This window comes from Elephas maximus, chromosome 6, assembly GCF_024166365.1.
Source record: "Elephas maximus indicus isolate mEleMax1 chromosome 6, mEleMax1 primary haplotype, whole genome shotgun sequence".
NCBI lineage: Eukaryota > Metazoa > Chordata > Mammalia > Proboscidea > Elephantidae > Elephas > Elephas maximus.
This window is the reverse complement of record NC_064824.1, coordinates 101,107,542-101,125,110: the sequence shown is the minus strand read 5'-3', so window position 1 is coordinate 101,125,110 and position 17,569 is coordinate 101,107,542. Positions and strand designations below refer to the sequence as shown.

At 38.8% G+C, this 17,569-nt stretch overlaps 1 protein-coding gene and 2 non-coding genes across 5 annotated transcripts in view; all 3 read right to left on the bottom strand.

Annotated features, from left to right (window-relative positions):
* NOP58 (NOP58 ribonucleoprotein) overlaps positions 1-14,490 on the bottom strand; it is a 33,342-nt gene extending 18,852 nt beyond the window's left edge. For 2 of the 3 annotated variants that reach the window (XM_049887902.1, XM_049887901.1), the window contains exons 1-6: positions 14,227-14,490; positions 10,243-10,319; positions 8,479-8,531; positions 4,535-4,656; positions 1,783-1,919; positions 162-226 (exon numbers count right to left, since the gene is read on the bottom strand). In XM_049887902.1, coding sequence (XP_049743859.1) covers positions 162-226; positions 1,783-1,919; positions 4,535-4,656; positions 8,479-8,531; positions 10,243-10,319; positions 14,227-14,271 — 499 coding nt within the window. In that variant the 5' untranslated portion in view covers positions 14,272-14,490. Of the gene's footprint in view, positions 1-161; positions 227-1,782; positions 1,920-4,534; positions 4,657-8,146; positions 8,265-8,478; positions 8,532-10,242; positions 10,320-14,226 lie in introns of those variants that run through there. The other variant, XM_049887903.1, reaches the window with a different exon arrangement.
* LOC126078647 (small nucleolar RNA SNORD70) lies at positions 8,284-8,370 on the bottom strand. Its single transcript, XR_007518127.1, has one exon. It is a non-coding gene; the product is annotated as a small nucleolar RNA SNORD70 (small nucleolar RNA).
* On the bottom strand, positions 9,369-9,457 carry LOC126078648 (small nucleolar RNA SNORD70). Its single transcript, XR_007518128.1, has one exon. It is a non-coding gene; the product is annotated as a small nucleolar RNA SNORD70 (small nucleolar RNA).
* Positions 14,491-17,569: the final 3,079 nt, after the last annotated feature.

The window sequence follows — 17,569 nt, the reverse complement described above, 5'->3', positions numbered from 1 at the left end:
TCTCCAAATAGTCAAATTACGGAACTTCCCTTTAACGGCATTTTCCCATTTATCTACTTTATTTACTAAAAGTTCTAGCTGATCTCCTTTCTCTTTTTTAACAGACAGAAGTTTCAATAGTAGGAAGAAAACCCATGAGGAACAGAAAAATAGATACTTACAAATTGCCTGAACAATCATTGTATCCACTTTATCAGCACTGAATTTCAATCTATATCTAGAAAGGCTGGGGAGAAGGGAAGAAATAAATCAGTAAAATAACACCTAAGAAAAGCATTTAAATTATTACATCTTTAAAAAAACTTTTTTTTTTATTCAAATTCCTCTCAGAAATACATTGTATTACTTTTACTGCTTTCTAAGTAGGAAAATCAGTTGAACAAGAACACATTATGCAGCCCAGAGGCAAGGACAAGAAGACAGGAGGGGACAGGAAAGCTGGTAATATGGAACCCAAGGTCAAGAAGAGAAGGGTGTTGACATGTTGGGGAGTTGTTAACCTATGTCACAAAACAATATTTGTACTGATTTTTTAACGAGAAGCTAGTTTGTTCTGTAAACCTTCATTTAAAGTACAATAATAAAAAAGAAAAAATAAATAAAAATAATACATTCCCTGGTAAAGAAAAAAACACAGCACATTAATGCCTTATACAATTAGGTAAGAAAGAGCACAGCACTCTAACACCTAAAAACAAATAGCCATAGAGGAACAATATTGTATGTTAAGTTTCTTAACCTCAGCACTATTGACTTTTTGGGCCAGATAATTCTTTGTTGTCCTGTGCATTATAGGATGTTCAGCAGCATCCTCGTCCCTACCCACTAGTTGTTAGTATTGTGCCCCTCTAACTGGGACAACCAAAAATGTCTCCAGACATTGCCAAATACCTAAACAACAACAACAACAAAAAACCCAGTGCTGTCGAGTCGATTCAACAAAAATCATCCTTAACAGAAAACCACTAGTGTACACAAATGTCCATTAACCCCAGGTTCCAACCTTGACTAAATTAAGCTATTTTTTGTCTAAAAATGCTTATTACAAAGTTCTTGATTGTTGTGCATTTTGCTCATCTCTGTAACTCAGCAGCTTCAACCCTTTCATTAGTCTATGCTTACCTTTTTTTGTTTGTTTAAAGGCACAGACCTCTGCTTTCTATAGTTATTTCTTTAAAATAAACAACATGTTTCTAACATTTTGCTAAGACTTGCTACCCTTAATCCTGTTTTTTCCTCATAACCCATTTTTAGCACACAATTTCACAGACTGCCAAGCTTTTCGGAAACACATGCCACAGTACATACAGCAGAAATGCCAGTTTTAAGAGACGTCTGATTAAACATGGTAGGTTAGTGCACTTCTCTTTGTTTCATTCTAAAAACTCATTAAAAATCACAGTACATACATACACAAAGAGACCATAACAAATGAGAAAATTCTGGGAGATAAGAAGTGAATAGAGAACTGAATAGAGAAAAGAGAAACAAAAAAGAGAGTTAAGACAAAGACCAGTGTTGAGGCTCAACACCAGACGGACAAAAAACTCCTATGACAAAGTTTAGATCCCAAGCAATGGAGTCAGAATGTCTGGATTCAAATTTTGGCTTCACCACCCACCACTTTATTGACTTTGGGCATCAGTTCCTCATCTATAAAATGAGGATAATACTGCCACTTCTTCATAAGGTTGTTAAAAGAATTAAATCAGCATTTTTAATATGTTCAAAACCGTGTTGTGTTTATTAAATCAGCTGGTTTTATTTTTTAGCAAATCTCACCTGTGGGCCAGTCCAAGACACATAGCTGCCATTTCACGGGGCTCTACCCCAGGGATTAATCCATCCATCTGTGAACGGATTCCTCTCATAAGTTCATTAACAACGGGACTATGGATACAACTGAGATTCAGCTTCTCCTACAGGAACAAGAACATCTGTATTAAATAAAAGGCTCTCTTGAAACCATTTCTTAAATGTTAAAAATTGCATTGATTTAAATATACGCATCTTTTCACTTTGATTAAAAGCATAGTTTTTACACTAGCAAGCAGCCATCTAAGATGCATCAATTGGTCTCAACCCACCTGGACTACAGGAGAATGAAGAACACCAAAGACACAAGGTAATTATGAGCCCAAGAGAGAGAAAGGGCCACATAAACCAGACTATATCAGCCTGAGACCAGAAGAACTAGACTGTGCCCGGCTATAACCATGACTGCCCTGACATGGAACACGACAGAGAACCCCTGAGGGAGCAGGAGAGCAGTGGGTTGCAGACCCCAAATTCTCCTAAAACCAGACTTAATGGTCTGACTGAGACTAGAAGGACCCCAGAGGTCATGGCCCCCAGACCTTCTGTTAGCCCAAGACTGGAACCATTCCAAAAGCTAACTCTTCAGACAGGGTTTGGACTGGACTATAGGATAGAAAATGATACTGGTGAGGACAGAACTTCTTGGATCAAGTAGACACATGAGACTATGTGGGTAGCTCCTGACTGGAGGGGAGATTAGAAGGCAGAGTGGGTCAGAAGCTGGCTGACTGGACACAAAAAGAAGGTGGAGGAGAGGAGTGTGCTGTCTCATTAGGGGAGAGCAACTAGGGGTATATAGCAAGACGTATATAAAATTTTGTATGAGGCTGACTTGATTTGTAAACTTTCCCTTAAAGCACAATTAAAAAAAAAAAAAAGCAAGCATAGTTTTTAGTTGTTCACAGAAGAATGCTTGAATATACTATTGCAAGTCAATATTGGTGCAAGCTTCTGGAAGGCAGCCTGGCTACATGAATCAAAAGTCACAAAAAGACAAATACAACCTGACTTAGTAGTCTTACGCTTTCTTGTTAGTTTGAGGGACTCTTTTACTACCTCATGTTAATGTCTTTTTAAAATTATAAAAGTTATAAACACGTAAGATTCTAATCAATAGCACTATAAAGGGTACTTAATGAAAAGTCAAAGTTCCAAGCCTTAGGTCCTTTTCGTACAGATAAATAACTATTAATACCCTATAAATACTTCCAACTATATATATGCGTTAGTGTATATGTGTACACACACACACCATAAAAGTTTAACGGTCACGAAAGGAGTGACTGGAACGAGGGACCCAGCTGACTCACTAGGGGGAGAGTAAGTGGGAGTACTTAGTAAGGGGTATATAAGTTTATATGTGAGAGACTGACTTGATTTGTAAACTTTCACTTAAAGCACAATAAAAATTATTTTAAAAAGTTTAAAATTTTTATACACCCCCCCACAAATGGGATAATAAATTTTGTCCTGTGTTTTTACCTTCATTTTACTTTACAGTGTATTTGCTAACTTCATACAGATCTCCATTCATAGTTCTAGTTCCCCTCATACACAACATGTAAAATTGTGCATATTGCATCATGTTTAAGAACAAAATGTTATACAAGTGATAACTGTAAAAAAAAAAAAAGTTTTTAAATAGAGAAACTGTAAAGAAAAAACTTTGAGCATCTGTGACCCCACCATTCAGCAATACATCCTTCTGTGACTGTTTATACCATGTGTGTACACACCCACTAAAGCAGTACTGTTTATTACACATTCTCACAGGTTTTCATTCTCTTGAGCATAATGCATACTCAAGGCTCAGTCTGGAACACCAGGTGGAATGACGCTTCAGTTCCTGGGATGCTGAAAATGTTTGCTCAATTCATAACATGGTTAAAATTTAAGATTCTTAACAGAAAAATATGAACTAAGACTTGTGAAATGCAGAGACTGATAACTAGCAGACTATCGGGCAGTATTAGAAATAATAACCTATTCCAATGAACTTCTTAAATTAACCATTCTACCGTTAAAAAAAAAAAAAAAGTTCTCAAATCCAACACTTTTTTTTTTTTTTTTAAACCTTAAAAGACCTACAGCATAATATAATCCTTACTTCATGGATCAGGAGTGTGTTCATGAACACAGTAATTAACCATCACTGCAACACCACTGAAACTACTAAAGGTCAAACCTACCAGAACTAGCTCTCACAGCTCTGCCTTTTGAGCACGGGAGCCTACTTTTCCATCTTTTCACTCTCACTGCACATTTTACCTCTATCAACTCCATCTTCTGCTAATATTTTCTAATAAACACATGTTCAACAACAACAAAGTTATGACCTCATTTTTACTGAAGGAAGAAAAAACGTTGCTAGACCAAAAACTGGCATTACATACACAATGTTAACAGAGTCTCTCTAGGTGGCAGGGCTAAAGCTAATTTTATCATCTTTTTTATTTATCTGCATTTTCTAAAATAAACAAGCATCTCTTATGTGTGCCTGGTCTGCTAATCCTAGTGGCAATCAATTACTATTTAAGCCTAGAGAAAAAAGATCAAGTACGAGAATTTAAGAAAAATTTAAAATTTTACTCAGTGAGAGACAACATTACTTTACTTTGAAATTTCTAATACAGAAAAATAAACCATAAACAACTTATTGCAAAGGCTAGGCTGGTGAGATCTGACTAGGAGGCATCAAAGAAAATCATGATCTTACCTTAATGACCCCTCCCAGTTTAGCATCAGCTACAGCCAAGGGTTCATGGGCTTCTTTTACTATTTTCTTTAGAACTTTTTTCAGCTGCTTATTGATTTTGCCCTCCATCAGAGCTGTGAATGCTTTTTCGGAAAAAGAAAAATAAAGCAATTGTGAGAGCTTAAAATCTCACTTAAATTCTTTTAAAAACAAAACAAATGCTTCCTTTCAAAAGGACTGATTTAGCATTTCTTTACTTCCGAAATGACATAATAAAAACTGTTTTACAAGTTACGGCTTTCGCAATTTCATCGGATCTTCTCAACAATCACCCTTATTTCTGCCCCAGAGCCAGGAGTTGAACCAGGTCCAGGGTTCCTCTCCCTATGTCACATGGTTCTTCTCACGAACTCAGAGCTAGAATCACGAAATCCTGAAAACAATCTATTTTGGTAAACAAACAGATTTATTCTGCCATGTAATTTCACAGAGACTGGTCTGACATTCTGGATTGTGAAATATCCTAAAACCATGTCAAGACTCTGGTTAAAAAACAAAGTATAATCAATTTGAAGGATCTACCACAGGGTAATAAACATGGCTGAGTAGAGGCCTTTAATGTCCCATCTTTGCTAATCCCTGATCCAGACACGGTATTAGGCTCCTGCTTACCAAATACTTTCAAGTTAGCCTACTCTCTTGTGGAACCACTTTCATTTTGGGAAGTCTGAAATTTTCTACTTTGTAATTCTCACCCTGCCTCAGTCATAACACTTTCATCTTCTGGACCTACATGGACTAACACGTCTTCTGATATTTGTCTAGCTTTTGGCTAAGGCTAAAGTATGCCTGGCAAGAAGGACAGTCTGACACAATTTGTAAGGCCAAGCAGTTTGTACTAAAGTGGCCAGGTACTTGCTCCGCCCTCCTGACCTACCTCTGTTCGAATTGTAAATCCATTCCACCTGTTCCTTGCGAAAATAAAAGGTGAGGACAAAAAGACCCTGGCTACCACACAACTCTTACAAGGATCTCTATACTCTAAGAAGCTAGGATTCAAGCTACTTTTGTTGGATTCTAATCTTTTTCATTTTTATATACAACATTGATTCCTTATAATCTACCTTTCTACTGAGTGTCTTCCGTTTATTCTTAAGAGTTTTTAATCCTCTTTTATAATTTATAAAAGCATTTTAATTCAGCTTCTTTCTTCTTCTCAATCTTCCATATCACCTACTTTTACATTTTAACCTGGTTTTCTCCCTTAAATGAATTTCTTAAAAGTAAAAAATTGTATGTAGGTTTATCTTAATATTTACAAAAACTTATCTCCCCTTTATTGAAAAGCTTAAACTCTTCATAAAGGCTAGTATATCGGGATGGTAGCAGGGATAATGGGACACTCAGTTTTTCTTCTACTTGTCTCTGCAGCAACTTTTCAACATCCCCTAGTAGTCCTCCCACTCCATCCAAATGTAGGTTGGTCCCAAGTTTTACTGAGGCTGTTTAGAAGACTCACAAGTTGCCAATGTGATCAAGAGTGAAAATAAACCTCTCCACACAAATGATGTATTTGAACTTCTAGGGCAACACAGATTCTCGATATCATAGCCCATCAGACTCTTTATAAGGCTGTGATGTTTAAAAAATGCTCTGCTTCTGACGAAGAAGAGGGGCTTCGCTAAGCGGGCCCATCTCCAGGAAATTCCAGCCACATCCATGAGACACTCAGCTTTAAAATGAAGGCAGAGACAACCAGTGCCAGTGTTCATAATGCTGCCAGCCTGGAGGGATTCTAGGTGGCTTAGGGCATGTGGTAGATGAAGAGAAGGCTCATGGGGACCAGACAGTCCACACCCCCTGGCTGCCTGCACTGGAGGAGTCCACCTTCAAGGGTGGGAGAGGGAGAAGATGAATAAATTGTATTGTATTCACACAATAGTATACTGTACAGCCATGAAAAAAAAAAAAAAGTATCTGATTATCTACAGTCACTGTTTTGGTTACATGTCAAAACTGTTATGATAGACATTAGGAAAATTTCCAGGAAAGGACTCTGTTCCCTTAAGAATAAGGTGATATTCAACTTTATGGTAAAAGCAGATAGGAAAAGGTACTGTAGAGGTTCCTATGACTGGATTCCTGATAGAGCTCACTACTTTCATTCATTTACCCAAAACGATACCTTCTATGACTAGGCACTGTGCTAGAGCCTAGAGATATGACAGTGAAGAACTGTTTCCACCCTCGTGAAGCTTAGACTAATAGGGAAAGGCAGACTTTAAATTCTCACCTAGTTAACATTCTCACCATTTATCTTACATTATTTCAAAGAAGAAGAAGAAGAAGAAAAAAAACAGTGAAGCTAGGTAGGGAAATTCAGATACACCCCTAAGCCTCACTTTTATCATCTGCAAAATAAGGACAACAGTTATCTCACAGGACTGTCTCAAGGGTTAAATAAGACAATTATGAAAGTATCTGACAATCACTACATGACCCATATATTAACTATTAATAGCAAAAAACCTGTTTCACGCCTGGATAAAAGTTGGACTTGCTCATTTAGTAATAGTTTAATAAGGACCAGCCAGAAATATCTCAAACAGATTACACGGGGGTATATACAAAAAGGAAATTCAAAAGAGGACCCTTGGGATCACGGATGTGGCACCCTGCAACTCCAGGAGCTGCGCATGTCACAGTTTGTGATGTCCCCCAACATTGTGCAGTACAGAACTAAAACACTCTTGCTTGTGATTTTACCAAAATTCTACTCCTATTTAACTTTAAGGCTGTGATAAACAGATCTCTATCTAAACCTTCAGATTAAAATTACTATAGTCATACGCTTTATGGCTATATGATCCTTAATTATTGATGAAGCAGCTCCATAAATACATATTTTTTAAATGGCCCCATTCTTGGGTCCTCCCTTAACCTACAACTCTGTCCAGGTTGGGGTGTCCATTAGTATTCCAGCTTATTTACTTAGGCTCCTCAATTTTCCCAAGAGAACCAACCATACCCTTTCTCAATAGTGGCCAATGAATAAAATATTTGCATCTGCCAAATCCATAGCCATATTCTTCCTTGTGGTCCTTCATGTTCTAATTATACCATCAAGAAGTTAAGTGACATAACGCAGAATTTAAGCAACTGAAAAATCAATGGTTTGGGTTTTATATCTGGTCTTGTTCTCTCTAACATTAGAAAAACTATTAAGACCAGGTGATCCTTGGAAACCCTATGGGGTAGTTCTACTCTGTCCTATAAGGTTGCTGTGAGTCCGAATAGACTTGATGGCAACGGGTCTATAAGACCAAGTGCCTACTGAAGCCAATCCTAGTTAATAAATCCTATCATTGTAACTGTTGCCCCACCCTGAGGACTAGCCCCCTTCAGACAAGCAAAACTCTTATGCCTCTCTGTAGTTTTTGCATTAAAAAACAAAACTATATGTTTTCTAAAACTTTTTATAATACTGAATATGCTTTTTCAAACTAAAAAAATGTATGCTCCTGACCTTTATTACTTCCCTAACTCCCTTTCTGGTCAATTGTGAATTCAGGATATTTTCAACTTCACCCTTGCATTAAAATTATCAGAAAGCGGCAAACTTGACCACATTACCTTGGTCCCTTGTAGAACAGCTTTTACTGAATTGTACTTCAGCATTATGCTGTTGGTTTCCACAGGGAGATCACCTTAACCACTTCTCACCTCTCATCACACTGGGGGGGAACCAACCCTATGATGAAAAAAGCTAACTCAATGTTGTCTCAGTGGTAGTGACGAATTTGAGTTAGATCACTTAAATTCAGTTCCAACAAGAATGCATCATTGACAACATTGAATAAGGTTAACTCAGACAACTGAAGCAAACAACCCTTGAATAAGGAAAACAAATTGCCAAGATCCCTTTTTAAAGCCTCTAATTTTTATTTTATTTATTTTTACATTACCTGCTAATGCTTCTGCTGTATCCTGAAATTTTTCAAAATGTTTTAGCTTTACTCTGGAATGAAACAAACAAACATGTCATGGGTACATGCTGATTTTGCAAAAGCCACATATCTGGGGAAAAGCACACATCAATAAAAGAAACTTGCCTGTTATTGGATGTCAGGGTGCAAGAGTTAGCTATTCTTCACAAAATGACTAGTTTTTCTGAATGTTGAGGTAGTAATGTTTGGACTATTATAGAGAAGGTTGTAGGCTTTGAAGGAAACTAAGGTCAACCGCAAATAGGTTTGTTACCACATGTAAACCACAAGCAAAGATGACCAAACACAGATACTTTTACTACACTGCACAGACCTGGCCCAGGAAAAAGTACGGGTCCCTCCTAGGTCAGGAATTTCATGATACTCATTTGTCTATCTAGTATATATGTCATTCTCAGATCTGATTGTTGCTACTCTTATTTTACTCTTTCTCCCCTATAGAAGGAGCCCTGGTAGTGCAGTAGTTAAGTGCTCAGCTGCTAACAGAGAGGTCAGCAGTCTGAACCCACCAGCTGCTCTGTGGGGAAAAAGGTATGGCATCCTGCTCCCATAAAGATTTACAGCCTTGGAAACCCTATGGGGCAATTCTACTCTGTCCTATAAAGTCATTTATTATGGAAACCCTGGTGGCGTAGTGGTTTAGTGCTACCACTGCTAACCAAAAGACTGGCAGTTCAAATCCACCAGCCACTCCTTAGAAACCCTATGGGGCAGTTCCACTCTGTCCTACAGGGTTGCTACAAGTCAGAATCACCTCAACAGCAATGGGTTTGGTTTTTTCTCTCCCCTATATATTTATGTGCAGGGTTTTAGAGAATCATTTTGTATTAAGACAATCATACAGTGAATTCATTGTCATCTCAGTGGTAGTGACGAATATTTAAGTTAGATCATTTAGACTCAGTTCCAACAAGAATACATCATTGACAACAATGAATCAGGTTAACTCGGCCACCTGAATGAACCAAATAACCTTTAAAAAGTTGCCTTTAACAGTGTATCTTAAGCAGGGTTTTCTTCCATGGTCAGGGAAGTGCTGGGGAGTATTGGGGACCCTTAAGATACATACTTACCAATACAAAGATTCAAGGAAAAGCAGTAAGTTCATCTTATCTCACCCTACCCTATAGCCATTTCCACTCTCCCAAAGTGACATTAGTTCGTACCTTTCTATACTTATATAACTGCATATGCATATATACAAGGACACTGCAAAAATGGAATCACATTCCATAAATTATTCTGAAACTTGGCTTTCTCAGTATATCATGGCCCTTGCTCCAGGTCAACAAGACATCTAGAAATCTGTACATTAATTTATTCATCATTCTACTACTGATGGACGTTTAGGTTGTTCAAAATTTTGAGATTTTGCTACCAGAAACACTGGATCAATCATCTGTGTATTTTATTTATCTAATTGTTTAGTATGCTGATTCTTTAAGTTTGACACTCTTAGTAATTCACAATTAATTTGTGTTTTCAAAAATCTTACAAAACAATTATGGGGTGATTCCCAATCTAGTCAGCAACTAACAGAAATTAGCTGATGGCCCGTTCCAAATGAAACACCTTTCATAATTAGTTTCACACCAATGTTAGTTTTTAAGCAGATTTCAAAACAAAAAATTACAAGTTTAATAATATACAAATCAGGAAAAACAATGCTTAAGAAAAGCTCTAAGTACTAACTACTAAACTCTTAGTTTCAAGATCACTTACATTTTATTTGCTTTCTCTGGCGTTTCAAATTCTTTCCATAAACTATCAACCTCTTGGAGTTTCTTCTCATTTAGAACCTGCAACAAATATTTCAATAATTTTATTTAAACTGTATTTTTTAGGCATATACACACACACATACTCTATGTACAGTTTAGTGCAGTAAATACAACTGCATTTGCAAAATGAAGGTAATGGAAACTATTTCTCGCTCTATTTCTGAAGTAACAAACCAGTTTCTTTTTTACTCAGCATACACTTTTGGTCAAATTAGTGGTTCAAGTTGCCCACTAACCACCCAATGGAACTCAGACCTAGTTAGGGATTTTTTGAGAATCCTGTTTTTGAGGAGCCTCTGACCCCTTCACAAGGAGTCCCTGGGTGGCACAAATAATTTAAGAAGCTTGCTGCTAACCAAAAGGTTGGAGGTTTGAGTCCACTCACAGGCTGTTCGGAAAAAAGGCCTGGCGATGTACTTTTGAAAAAAAATCAGCCACCGAAAACCCTATGGGGAACACGATTCTGCTCTGACAAGCACGAGACGGCGTTGAGTTCAGAAGTGACTCCCTGATAATTAGTTTTGTCCTTTTTTTTAACCCCCTCACAATCACCATCAATGCATAACATGCACAGAACATCATCAAAAGACTATTTACCCACTTAAATGTTTGCACCATCCAGGAACATCCTGTTATTTACTGCTATGATCATCCTCACATGAAATCGTGGATTTCACTAAGATACGATCAATTATAAGACATACCCTGATATAAGAAATTTTAAAATGTGGAAGAAAAAAAGGGGCATTTTTAATCTATGAAATACAGCCATTAACATTTAGATACATTTTCTTTAAGACTCTGTCCATGTAACATGTTACTTATGTTTATTTTTAGGACTCACACTATACACTTAGCATATCATGGTCATAATTCTAGGTTTCTTTTAACCAGCTGCTTGGTATTGTTTGGATGTACCATCATTTATGCCCTTCCTGATAGATGCTTGTTCTTGCTAGGTGCCATTGAGTCATTTTGACTCATTCGATCCCATGTGACAGAACAGAACTGCCCCATAGTTTTCTTGGCTGTAATCTTTATAGAAGCAGACAGCCAGGTTCCCCCCACCCCCACCCCGCCAGTAGCAGCTGGGTGGTTTCAAACCTCCAATCTTTCAGTTAGCAGCGGAGCACTTAACCCTTTGCACTACTAGGGCTCCTGCACAACTGTATAAATTTCACTAAAAGGCATCAAACTGTGCATTTATAATGGGTGAATTATAAAGCATATAAATTATACCTCAATAAAGCTTGAAAAAATATATTGCTCAGTAAGTTACATATGAACGTTTTGTACATCAAAAGTATCTTTTCCCAAAACTTCGAGGAAACAACGGACACATGATGGATGACAGGCTACACAGCTCCACTGTTCAATGTAGCTATTTAGATTTAAATAAAATAAATTTCCTCAGTCACTTTAGCCACATTTCAAGTGTTCAACAGCCACACGTGCCTAGTGGCTACCATAATGGACATCACAGCCACAAAAGGTCTGAGATGAAGTAAGACTAAAGGATGTCTTGAGTCTTATGTTGTGTTCACATTATGACAACTGACCCAAATCGAGTCTTTGCAAGTCTAGAAATAACTACAATAGTTCCTTTACATATTCAAGCCCTGGTGGTGCAGCAGTTAAGCGTTTGGTTGCTAACCAAACGATTAGCAGTTCAAATCCACCAGCTGCTTCTTGGAAGCCCAAGGGGGCAGTTCTACTCTGCCCTATAGGGCTGCTATGAGTCGGAATCAAATGGATAGCAATGGGTTTTTTGGTTTTACATATTAATGTGACTTTACTTTCATATATAACCTAGCTACAGAGTAATCAATTGTCGAAGGTATTTAATTATTTTGAATCACACTGTATATTATACGGATATGTATGTGTACACTGGGGCCATGATATAAAAGATATTCTTTACTGTGAATCAAGATAAAAAAAAATCTGGAAAACACCTTAGAGCATTTCCATAAAAGCATAAATTTTATGCAACCAGTATAATTTTAGTTGTACAACTATCACCACAATCTAATTCCAGAATATTCTGTATGTCTCTTTTTACTCAGAATCAAGTGGTAAATACTATAATTCCAAACTATAAATGAAATAAAAATTTCAATATACTCAAGCCTGACAATTTATTTCTCTAATTATGAGACTATATAAACAACTTAATTTTGAACTGTAACTGAAAACAGCAACAGAACATTCAAGACTTACTTTGTGGAGCAGGATACTCTTCATTAACAGAAATTATTAAATCATCAAGAGACAAAGTTGAATGCTTTATGACCCCTGTCTAGAAACCAGTCAATTTACTGCTAGGCCAATTCCTTCCTACATTTGGAGACAAGTTGACTAATGAGGAGTTCCTCTAAGCATCCAATTCAGAATTGTATACATAATTGTTTGCAATGAAAGTTCATCAACATGCCCTGATTCAGAATTTGACAGACCCTACTGGCTAAGAGAATTTGGCTAAGAGAATTTGGGGTATGTTCAGAACTGTACTTAAGAGTTTAGGAAATATTTTAAAAAGGTGGGAAAAACAAAATAGAGATGTTCTAGGACTTTAAAGTGGAATAAGGGTCTCTTAAAAGTCCATTAAACTGCGAATACTGCAATTACAGATAATCCCAGTGACAGGAAAAACATGCAGTCACCTTTTGGTTTTTTATTATTATTTTATTAAAAAATAACAAGTATTTGATGTAACAAATGCAAACTGAAGTGTATTTTCAAATTCCGGGAATAGAGAACTAGAAAGCGAAAAGTTCTCCGTTCCCACGTATTTTGGTATATACTTTTCAAACTTTCTGCGTCCATACAATATACATAGAAGCGTTTCTTGATTCACAACTGGAATCGCACTTATGTATGTCTTATCTAGGACTTTCTGCTTTATATCAGTATATATCAACGTAGCATATATGTGCAAACTTTGCTGTGGTTAAGAGCTACGGCTGCTAACCAAAAGGACGGCAGTTCGAATACACCAACCGCTCCTTGGAAACCCCATGGGGCAGTTCTACTCTTTCCTGTACGGTCGCTATGAGTCGGAACCGACTCAACCGCAATATTCAGAGCAAAGTGCCTGGCACTTGGAAGGCCCTCAGTCTAACCTCGTTCTTCTTATTCTTAGCATCTCCATAGTTTTCCACTGTACGAACGTCCCATTCCTGTGCTGATGAACACGTCTCAAATTGGTATCACCAATCCAGATTTCTCCCCTAAACGTCGAATTTGAAATATCGAATTGCTGGATCTACGTAACAACTGCACTTCCACTTCTAACAGATCGCCAAAGCCAGAACCCTTTAGTGCCCCTGAACCGCCCAAAACCCACAACTTTGTTTCCCTTCCAATCTTTCCCACTTCGGTAAACGGCACCACGGTGCACTCACTTACTTAAAACAAAAATCCACTCACTCCATCAGCAGTTCTATCTTCTAAACTTCTCTCGTTGTTTCCCTCCATACCAACCTTAATTCAAGCCATTTTATCTTGTTTAGATTAATGCAAAAACTTCCTTGCTTCCTTTACTGCTCCCTGTAATCTAGTATCCACACAGCAAACATACTGAAAGATAAATTAGATCAGGTCTTTCCTTTGCTTAAAACCTTCCAACGATTTCTGAAAGCACTCAAAATAAAATCAGAACTCCTTATCATAAGATGAAAAGCTTGGATAATACCGCTCCTGCCCACCTTTCCAACGCGTCCAACCCGCCCAAACGGCGGGGCCACGTGTTCACTGGAACATGGTCCACCCAAGCCTGAAGTCTTTCCCTTCCTTTCAGAGCCTGGGCACATAAAGGCACCCACGCAATCCTGAACAGTCTCGTCCTCTCTTCAGGTCTTTCGCTCCCTCGCCTGCCCAACATTGGCCTTCTCTCTCGTTTCTCCAACGACCCAATCTCACCTACCTTAAAGATGGCGTACCCTACAGACGTTTCAAACAGCACCAACATGGTGAGGGCTGGTCAAGGAGCCGCGCGGCCCACCACGAACTCCGATATCGGTGGAAAGAGGCCAATCTGCAGCCCCAAAGACCCGCAAGGCCGCTGCTGGAAATGCAAAGGCGCGCACACCACCACCCAAATTCTCAGACCACGTTGTCTCAACGTTCCACACTGTACTGCAGATAGAACACAAGAACGCGCTTCCCCCTAGCAAAGGTTTCTAGGCTAGCGACGTCACTGCCGATTGGTCCGTGTCGTCACTTCCGGAATGTTCCCGCCGAAGGGGGGGTGGGGGGTGGGGTCATGAAATTATCGCGAGATTTCATAGGAGGCGAACGGAGTTTTTTTACGGCTAGGTCGTGTGGTAAAATGAAGAAAAAAGCTTCGTTTAATTTTTTTACCTCCATAGGTGCTGTATTTTACCTATAGAGGAGTGCGAGGCTACGTCGGCCCTACCTGCCTGGGGCGTCTGGAATTTAGGAAATGCTAGCTAGTGCCGCTAGACTTTACTGTTTTTCCCTGCCTTGAATTGAAGGTCTCATCACTCTTAACTGTATTTGCGAGCACTCCCGGCCGTTCTCTTCTCTCTGGCTAAACTAATTTTCAGCGTAGATTTCTTTCAGATATAAAGTGGATCTCTCCCCATTTTTGTTGCATTTGCAAAAATTACGTAGGGTATGAATTTAGACCTAGCCTCCTTGTCTTAATGTAATTTAGTAACTGGACTTAAATATCCCAATTCTGTTTTCCAATAGGAGTAAAATTTCTTTCCTCACTTCCCAGGCCCCATATGCAGATTGTAAACATTCGATTGTAGCCTGCTCAAGGTTATACAGCACTAAGTGATGTAATTTTCCCCTATAACTGCAACCTGGAAGCAAGAGGAAAGAAAACCTGGGTTGAAAACAGAAAAGAGGGATGAGGCAGGATGAAGGGAGAAGGGGATCTAGGGTGCACACAAGAGCATTGCTGATGATGGCCTCTTCAGAAAGGCAAGAAAAATTAAAATGGTTTGACTAGGGGAGTGGGGGTAGGGTGGATGAGGTGGAAGCGCTGGGTCTTTTTGAAGTGTTATATAACTTCAGAGTATGTTTCTGTCTAGTCTCCCTAGCGGAAGTGCCATATGCGAGACAGTATAGTCTGTATCTTAAACACACTTGTATCTATACAGGGTCTTACACTTGTAAAATAGAATCTCGTTAAGTAATTCCACAAAACCCACTGCCGTCGAGTCGATTCCGACTCATAGCGACCCTATAGGACGGAATAGAACTGCCCCATAGTTTCCAAGGAGCGCCTGGCAGATTCGAACTGCCGACCTTTTGGTTAGCAGCTGTAGCACTTAACTACTACGGCACCAGGGTTTCCCATTAAGTAATTATTAAACATTTATTGATTAAATGTCTACAGAAAGTAAAATTGTTTTCCTTGTATCTAAAGCCTTGCAGCCTTTACTCAAAGGCAAATGAAACTAACCCTTATTCAATGACAAATCACTTTACTGTGGCATCTCCTTGAAGTTGTTCTTTCACTTTGCCATTTACATAATCAGCTCAATATGATGTATTAGTCAGGAATTCAGAGCTGCTTCTGATACTGGATTTGGATCTTGGCCAATAATTGTCCGGGAATTCCTTTCTGCAAGGGAAAAGTCAGAGCCTCAATATTAAAGAAAGTACTAGGTCAAGGGGAGAAAACACAAAGCAGTGTGAGGAATAGGACATAGGGTATAAACAACCAGAGGGCTTGTATTTTTAGTAGTGGCTGAACATTGTGTAATGACAGGGACAAGAAACATGGCTCTCTTGTCCTCTCCCCACCCCTAAAGCCCCCACTCTTTTTCCAAACTAGAATACAAACTTCATGAAAGTTCACTGCTGGAACCCCAGCACTAGGCTAGTGTCTGGCACATAGTAAGGGCTCCATATATGAAGGAATGAATGAATGGAATGAGGCAATGATGGAGTTAAAGTATTTCAAGGTGCTAATAAAACAGGGCTAATTTTGTTTTTTTTAAAGCCATTTTCTTAAAATTTTTGTCTCCTCTGGACAGTCCCTCACCCAGCCCATTTCCTGAAATTGTTTTTCTCCTCAGAACTTCCTTGAAAAGAAACAGCAACCAGCTAGCTGGAATCGGCTGAAACAGGTCCTGCCCTCCAAACTGGCACTCTAGGTAACCTTTAGGTCGTTAATTGTCTCAGTCCCCAGGTCACGGGAGAGCTGACATGCTAATGAACAGAAATGGCTAACTTCTCTTGCACAGGGAATCCAACCTAGGCCCTAGAAAATGCTTACACATTCTGGAATGCTCACCACCACCGCACATGCCATCTTGTATTTTGTAAATGATCTTGCCTATATAAACCAGCCTCAACAAGCTGCCTGCTGGAAGTCCTGGAAGGCACTTAGTCCCAACGGTCTGGCACGTTTTCAGAACAGCAACACCAGTCAGTATTTGAGTGATTGTAATGAGCCTCATTTTAAATTAATAAATTAACATTCTCATCTATGTAACAACGGGTATGTTTGTTTGTTTTCAGTGCCACGATCACACAGCCTCCCTCGTTGTTCCCCAGAGGTTGGGCATGGGGTTTTTCGTTCTCACACAATCATTGGACTGCTGCCCACAACTCTGTCTTCCCTTGCTCTGGCATAAGCTAGTGTTGCAGTCCCTCTGATCTGCTGATTGTTGCCGCTTTATTGAACACATGTATTGTCCACGTCACTGCCCACCTTTTCTAGACCACCAAGAAAAGCAATTTGAGGAACACTAATTTAAATGATTTTGTGATATTGTTTTAAAAACAATCTTAAAAGAGAAGTAAAGTGAACATTAATTTTGTAAAGTAAAGCTATGAACTACTTTCAGTAATGGGACTAGACCTACTGCTGTGGGCAACTGTAAAAGCTGGATAAAATATTTCTTAAAAATTGCATGAGGTCCTCTAAAAGTTAACAACATAATGAAGAAGCCCAAGATTTTGGAGAGCAGGGGACTCCAAGGAGATGAGCTCAAAATTTGGTGCCACTTTTCCCCTTGTGGCATTTGTCAACTACAGAAGAGGTGGCTAAGAGGCTGAAAAGTGCTGTAGGGGGCACGAGTTGAACACTGGATCCATCAAGCATGGAAGGCCTAGCAAACCCCTCAAAATTTGGAATGGAACACCTAAGAGTTGCACCCTAAGACTAAGGGTGTACCAGAAGGAAACCAGCAATACAGAGGATCGGGAAGGCCAAAAGTTGGTTCTTTGATATTACTAATAAAGTTAATAAACTCTTGGTGAGACTGTTCAAAAGAAAATAGAGA